The following is an 8148-nucleotide window of genomic DNA, read 5'->3' as shown; positions in this document are numbered from 1 at the left end:
GATAGGGAATTCACAGAGCCCAGCTATAGGCCCAATTCCCAAACCGCCCCTTACAACACTACCCCTACACACTACCCTACACATACCCCTACATACTACCCCTCCGTTTGCGTGTTCGCCACATTAGAGATGTTTGGAGTTTTATTTGAGTTCTTAATTTAAATTTGTGGTCTAAGAGATGCTGATTGGAAACCGTTGTTACATACAGTTACGGCACTTCCTGTTTCTGCCGGAGAGAGGGGAGTTTGTCCCAAAGCTTGCCGCTGTATTTATTCCCTCCATCTGACAGGAGGGAGCCTCGTTGAGCTGCGAGTGTCACTCCACAGAGTTCACTCCGTCACGGAGGGGGAGTGTGTAGGGGTAGGGTGTAGGGCGTGGTTTGGGATTGGGCCATAGTAACTGAACGAGAGAGTAATGTCAAATGACAGTACAATTGACCAATCATATCTTCCCTCTAAATGGGTGGGTTTTATTATCGCAGACTTTATGACAAGTTCCGCGCGCTGTGAAACTTTTCTTGTTTCCATAGCAACAACAACTTCCTGTCAACAACATAAACTTGCCTTCAAAATAAAAGCATGCCAAATTACACTTAAGACATACAACTGCAACGAAAAAACACAATGCAATATCCTTTTCAAATTCAAAGAACACAAATTGGGTTATTTACAGGTGATGTTTTGTGTGGTAGAGGGTCGCTTTCATTGATGCGTTTTGCACCCCGGGCCGTTGTTTTGATATTCCGCTGAAGTAGACGCTGTGACGTAATAACTCTTATTTTATTTATTTTTTGAGGGAAGGGGTGGGGGTCAGAGGGCCTAGGTATAAAAGTCACGGCTCGACACTGGCTTTTCGAAAGTGGTGTCACAGTGAAGAGGACAGCAGGAAGTGAGACAAGTCCAAATTAAACCCAGAGAGAAGTAAGAGGTACCCTGATCATCGCCTGGGTGAATTACAGGGCAAATGTGGTACAAAAAGAGCTTTAGTTTATCATAAGGACAAAACATGTCACTCAGTGCAACAGTTTGGGTCATTGGGGAGTTTATTATAGTAACAGGTCCACATTGTAGCTATATGGAAGGGATGAATAAGACCATACCTGTGTTTGGGATCAATGCCTTGTTGTTCTTGGGCTTTTATTGACATTAGGAAACAGAATCATTTTGCCCTTGTACTGACCCATATCATATGTCACTTCTATTTGATTTACCTTGGACATCTTCGCCTTGCCCTCTCCAGTCAGGAAGCCCAGATTGTTGATCTCATTCTGAACCACAAAGTTTTGCTCCTCACGTTTGAAGTTCTGGATTCAGAGGACAATAAAAAGAGGTTCAACAGGAAAGCCTTCCTCATGAAGCAGCATCCTTATATCAAATGGTGGTATTGAATCAATAGACTTACATGGGACTTGCACCAGAGGATGAAGATCTCAGCCACCATCCTGAAGAGCTCAGTGGAGTCTGCATCCGGCTCCTTCAGCCACCTGGACCTGGAATTAACCAAAAACATTTTCAATAGGGTTACACTTAGTTTAACTACATCTGATCAGGACATCACAATGAAAACAATCTGTGTGATAAAGCTCAGAGAATAGAGGAAATATTCATATCTTAAACTGAGCAAACCAATGCTTACTAAATCAATATCCTCCAATTCATTTTGTAAATAAATACATATCTTTCTTTTCCAGTACCTGTTGTTGTCCACATAACGGATGAGCATGGGGTAGAAGGCGTAGAGGTCTCTGCAGAGCACGGCAAACTCATCCAGGATGAGCAGCTCGGCCTCCTGGGTGTCACCTTTACTGTCCGCCTTCAGCAGCTCCTCTTCACCCACAACCTTTAAATGCATCACATCAACAACTCATCTCCGGCAATCCAATTATTATTCTCCTCACACATGACCCCTTTCAACTCAGTGGTAATAACCTCCTCCCTGTAAACTCTCACAGTGAAGTTAGTGAGGAAGTGTTACTCTGACTCAACATAATGTTCTTAGACTACTAGACAGTGTGCTCTCACCTTCACCGTCTTGTTCCTCAATTTCTCCAAGGTGGGCAGGAAGTGGGTTCTCAGCAGATGAGCTCCCGCCTTGCAGATGATTGGCTGAGAGTAGACTGGACAGAGACAATGGAAAAATATATATTTTGGACATCTGAGAAAATGATGCTTTCAAGAATACGAGAGGTTTCTGTGAGGGTTTGTACAAAAGGACAATTAGGGCCATTGTAGAAAAAAGTATTGTATATACCGTAATTTTCGGACTATAAGGCGCACCTGATTACCTAAAATGGCTTTAATTTGCTGTTGTAAATATGCAACTAGGGTATTAACACACAGACATTTTATTTTTGTCACAACTGCCATTCTATATTCATAACATAGCTTTACCAGCAATTGTACCTGTGTCCCTCAACAAACAATTATAATAAAAGCGAGAGATATTAGTTGTAGAATAGTTGAATAAATAAGGCACAGCATGAATTTTCCTTTCTCTGGTTTCCTTGTTTGTAAATGTGTTGAAAGTAAAATATTCAAATGTAGTTCCATGAAGTGTGATTGCCTGAGGCTGTTTTCTCCCTCAGCAACCAATTATGTTATCTGGCCTCTCCTGAACTCCCACAGAGGAATGAGAATAGAAAATGCAAACCGTTGAGAAAAACAATCCTACGTTATTGTATTAACCCTCACTTCCTAGATTGGTTTCCTTCATTAAAATTACTTTTCAGACTTATTGTTATTTTGCTGAAGTCTGACCTTTTTTTGTTTGACTCTTTCCATGATTGCTATGTTTTTCTAAACAGAAAAGGAATGAGTGGGTTTGCTTCTACTTCTGATGAGAATATAACTCACCTCTGAGTTACATTTAAATGCAAATTTCCATGATGCAATTCATTAAAAAGTCTCTCACATTTCCTGAAAAAACTAGGATATTCATTTATTACAAGCATTAACTATGCAAGTCGGTAAACAAACACCATCTGACCAGAGGGAATCCCTCTTTAAATGAGATATTCTTTCTCTCAAATCTTGAGCCTGGTCGTTACCTGCAATCCTCTTCATCCAGGGGGCGTCATCGATACCCAGGTTGTTGTTGAGGATCTTGAGGATGTTTGCCAGGATGATGCTGAGGTGTTCAGAGGTCACCATAGTGCAGCACTGGGCATCTGAAGAGGAGTTTTCCGGACCCTTCTCCCACCAGTATGACAGATAGTTACACAGCATGGGAAGGATCACCTCAATGACCTGCAGACAGACAGACAGACAGACAGACAGACAGACAGACAGACAGACAGACAGACAGACAGACAGACAGACAGACAGACAGACAGACAGACAGACAGAGACAGACAGACAGAGACAGACAGACAGACAGACAGACAGAGACAGAGACAGAGACAGAGACAGAGACAGACAGACAGACAGACAGACAGAAGGTGAACTGTCTGAATGACTGAAGGTGTATTGACAGTAGAGGCAATAAAGCACAGATTGTTTTGTTTGGGAACTAAAGCTCTAAAAAATGAATTTATAATGTTACTTAGAACTTTGCAGCAATGATGGATTTGTTGACGTTATGGTAATATGTCATGTTGGTGTGAAAATCTTAAAATAATGTGTGTATTTTTGCATTAAGTTTTGCAACTCACAAGAGACATATTTTTAAAAGTAAGACCAGAATTGATGAAGTACAGTTTGAGATATCTTTGATGTTAGTCCCTTAACATTGCATCCTACTGTACCCAGAATGCTGCTTTAAGCATACAAGCAGTGACCATGTTGCTAAGAAACAAAACACCTACTAAATGCTGTATCTATTCATTCAAATATCCCATCAGCCCTTCTGACCTGTGGCATGTCGGAGTAGCGAGCACCGGACTCTGAGACATCGCTGACGTCTTTCAGCAGTCCTTCAAGGCGAGGCATCGCCGGACACATCTCCATCACCGTGTCCGGCATACTCAGGACTAGAGAGAAATAACACCAAGAAAAACATTTAATAACCCTTCAAGAGACTCCATTTTTTGGGCGACTGAGGCTGCGAGGGAGTGCGGTCGTCTTTCAACCAGAAGGTTGTGGGTTCGATCCCAGCCCATGCAGCCAACATGTCGATGTATCCTTGGGCAAGATAGTTAACCCTGAGTTGCTCCCGATGGCNAGTATGAATCAGCCGCAGATTCCACGTTTACAATTCTGTCCTCAGCCTCGCAAACACGGTAGGAAATACTCAAGTAAAGTATAAGTACCTCAAAATTGTACTTAACTACAGTACTTGAGTACATGTACTTAGTTACTTCCCACCTCTGGTTGCACACATACAGCTTTTATGATTAAACATCAATATTTGTAATGCAAATACACGCATTATACTTTCATGTAGTTACAGAGGATGCAATGGATACTTATAACAAGCTGGTGTTTGGTTGTTTAGTCAACTTAATGCCTTTTCAAACTCACGGGCTGAAATATGACAATGCAGTCAACAAAACCATACTCCATTGAAAATTCTAAAATAATAAGAGTTACGACGAGTTCAAATCACACACTAAAAAACGCGATAATTGTCCATGTTGTTGTTGTATTAGCTAACAGCCAGGCGGAACTATTGTGCGATTGGAGTTTCCGGGGACGACGACGCAGTCGCACCCGGAAGTTACTTTGAAAAGAAAGGAGAGAGAGAAGACACAACTGAGGAGTTCAGGTGAAAGTAACGTCGAAAAAACAAGTAACCCAGCGGATTAACGAATATAAAAGATCTTACAAACGTCTTGCGATGTAGGACATTCTTTATCCATTGAGATATTGCTGTCAAGTGAGCACAGAGCTGATACACTTTAATATTTGCAGGTCTAAGCTGTTCAAATCTTAAGCCGTACGGGTAATAAATATACCTAAATATACAAAACCGATGGAGACCATTTAAAAGGAAAGGATGGCATTGTATTTGGTATAGTCCTAAGACTACCCAGAGGCATAGCTTCGGATTTATTTAAGTTGATCTTATACCCAGAAAAATTACTAAACCAATCTACCCTCTCAATGAGAGCTGGGACTGATATCTCAGGCTGGGATAAAAACACTATGACGTCGTCCGCATATAAACTTATTTTATGAATATCTCTCCAAGCTGCAAGCCATGTATGGAAGGCGTGGCTCTAATGATCTCAGCCAGTGGCTCAATGGCTAGCGCAAAGAGGAGAGGAGACAGTGGACAGCCCTGCCTGGTGCCTCTATGTGTTGGAAAGTACTCTGATCTTAATCCGTTAGTTACAACAGCCGCTTGTGGGTTGGTGTACAGTATTCTCACCAACAAAGTATTGCCAAGACCAAATTTGTCCAATGTGTAGAATAGGAAGGACCACTCTACACGGTCAAATTCCTTCTCTGCATCCATGGAAAGCACCAATCCATCTATAGACCTGTATAACGTTCAAAAGACGTCTTACATTGTTTGTAGAATTACGGCCTTTTATAAAACCAGTTTGGTCCTCTCTAGTATAGGCAAAAGGTCCTCCAAACGAGTTGCTAGAATCTTAGAAAGCAATTTCCGGTCTACATTCAAGAGTGCTATTGGCCTGTAGGAGGCACAAGATTCTGGCGCTTCTTTGTCTCATATTGTTGGAAGTTAATCTTAGAAAAAGCTCCATTAAATGAGGCTTGTCTGCTCTGAACAATACAAATCGTGTAAAATGTTTTGAAGCAGTCATTTATTAATCTATTTTCATATATCTGTTCCTTCTGAATCAACAATGGCAGCTCTCCCATAAAGTAGGTGATGGTGAGTTGATAAAGCTTTTTCCTTGTCTGTCAGTTCAATTGCTAAGTTCTTTTGCTCTCTACGTTTTTGGCGCCTCTTAGTGGATGTATAAGATATAATCAGACCTCTTGCATAGGCTTTGCAGGTTTCCCACAAAAGTGATGGATTGTCCGTTGATGTAGGTTAATCTTTAATTCAGTATAATAGGAAGGCTATATCCAGTCTCGCCTGGCTGGTTTATTGGATTTTTAAGCTAAGTCCACCAATGTCACAAGATAGTATGGAATGCATGTCAGCTTTAGGTAAAAAAATAGTCAAGCCTAGTCGACACCCATGGGGAGTATATTCCTTGTTAGCGGGGTGGAGTTCCTCCATACATCCTCAAATCCAAAATCTTTGCAAATAGAACAAAGAGCATTTGCTTGACGAGAGGGAGCATTAGTGCTATGAGGGAACCTGTTAGTGGGTTCATTATACAATTAAAATCACCTCCTACAATGACTGTATTAGCTGTCATTTCTGCAAGTTCCATAAACATATTAGTAACGGTATCTGGGGGATTTGCCCTCTGCCCTTAATTATCACATAACCCTTCTTATCTTTTATAATTTTACATTTTAAGGAGTCCGTTTAATATAAATATTTCCCATATGTCCATGTTGAAGCCTTAGTGTTCTGTGTCATCAAGGTGAGTTTCTTGGACTAATGCAATGTCTATATTTTCCTTCTGCAGAAAGGTAAATACTTTTCTGCGTTTTATGGGGCTATGAATCCCTCGTATGTTCCATGTACAAATCCTAAGTTTATTTGCCATTATCTAAACTTTTTATGTAGTTATATGACTGGGAATGTCCTGACACCTTCTCCTCAATAAACATAATGATATAGTGACTGAGCTGTGTAATAAAAACTAAATGGGGAAAAGTCCCTAAGCATGTAGGGAACTCACTCTTCCTCCTTCCCACAGCCGACAGCCATGGACAAACCAAGCGTTATACTCACGCCTATCCATAGAAACAGAACACGTTTCATTTTGCACACGGCAACATAACATGGCAAGTTAAATAAGAAACAAAATCAAAACAACGCCATGGAATTATGTGAGTACTTACTTCACAACATTAGACAAAAAGACGAATTTTCCCCCGGTCCCTCTAAAACCGCTGCGGATCAGCAGTCTGCGCACCAGTTTTCCCCAACAAAAAAATACCCATCTTCCTCAAGTCAAATTATCAGTGCCCGCTTATTATTCTTTGCAAGAACTGAATTGTCCAGCATTGGGGTATATGTTTCAGTTGGTTCCATCAAGCGATTCAGCAAATGCCCTCCGGTGTATCAAACCTCCTTTCCGTGCCGTTGATCATCACCTTGAGCGTTGCCGGGTATATCAGCGCGTAATCGATACTCTTTTTCTTTGCGTTTTTTTACCACGGCCGCTGAGTAGTCATTGAAGAAAGAAATCCTTGACCCGTGTGGGCGAGGCGGCCCGTCTCCGAACCAAGCTTCGGGCCTTTCAACACATTACACCTCCGTCCTCGGTTATCCAAATCATCGATGTGCTCCAGCATTCCGCTCACCTGCTTCTCCAGACGAGTCACTTTAGACTGTAACAAATCAGCCGCAGTTTCCACGTTTCAATTCTGTCCTCGGCACCAAGCGCCTGAATTTGAGTTGTTTGATCCTTTATGGCTGCAAGCACTGTGTCTATTTAAGCGTTGAGAATCTAAGTAATGTTTTCTGTAATGTTGTCCATTGCTTTTAGAATATTTGGATCTGTGTTACCGCTGCTGCTAGCATGTTCAGGTGCGCTAGCTTGTGCTCCCTCGCCATGCTCCTCGTCCTCCGTCTCGGTCGTCTTTGCTTTCTTTTCTCTGGTCATGTTGTCCGAAGTTTTTGAAAAGTAGTACTCCAGGGTCATTATATAGTAACAGCGCTCATAAACTGTGATAATTTTGCCATGAAATGTGATTAATAAACGGATTATTTAACAGTTATAGCCGGAGCTCAATGAAACACGTCTCTCCTCTACGCCGCCATCTTGTTTCCCACGTTCTTTATCTCTAATCAAGCTATACTATTTGATATAATGCTGCCAAGATGCCAGGGAAGTGCAGTTTCAACAACGTATGGCTTCTCAAGGATAAGTACCAATTATGGCTATCAAAAGACACTGACCCAAGACGTGCTAAATGCAGACTATGTTCTAAAATAATCAATATTTCGAATATGGGCGAGGCAGCGCTTGCTAGCCACATGAAGGGGACAAAGCACCAGACCGCAGCCGCTGTTGCTAGCAGCGCAATGCCCATAAGCACATTTATGAATGTTGACGCTGGTCATCAGAGGTGGGAGTAAGTCCTACATGTAGAAAGTCATGAGCAAGTCTCAAGT

At 41.7% G+C, this 8148-nt stretch overlaps 1 protein-coding gene across 1 annotated transcript in view; it reads right to left on the bottom strand.

Moving 5' to 3' along the window:
• LOC104944937 (ryanodine receptor 3-like) overlaps positions 1-7636 on the bottom strand; it is a 28390-nt gene extending 20754 nt beyond the window's left edge. Inside the window, exons 1-7 of the mRNA XM_010770543.1 lie at positions 7540-7636; positions 3849-3967; positions 3047-3245; positions 2022-2116; positions 1694-1839; positions 1402-1489; positions 1211-1303 (exon numbers count right to left, since the gene is read on the bottom strand). Of these exons, the coding sequence (XP_010768845.1) occupies positions 1211-1303; positions 1402-1489; positions 1694-1839; positions 2022-2116; positions 3047-3245; positions 3849-3967; positions 7540-7636 (837 nt within the window). The remainder of the gene's footprint in view (positions 1-1210; positions 1304-1401; positions 1490-1693; positions 1840-2021; positions 2117-3046; positions 3246-3848; positions 3968-7539) is intronic.
• Positions 7637-8148: the final 512 nt, after the last annotated feature.

Source organism: Notothenia coriiceps, unplaced genomic scaffold (assembly GCF_000735185.1).
Source record: "Notothenia coriiceps isolate Sejong01 unplaced genomic scaffold, NC01 NC01_scaffold00008960, whole genome shotgun sequence".
NCBI classification, from domain to species: Eukaryota; Metazoa; Chordata; class Actinopteri; order Perciformes; family Nototheniidae; genus Notothenia; species Notothenia coriiceps.
The sequence above is the reverse complement of the archived record's forward strand: the minus strand, read 5'-3'. Positions and strand labels throughout refer to the sequence as shown.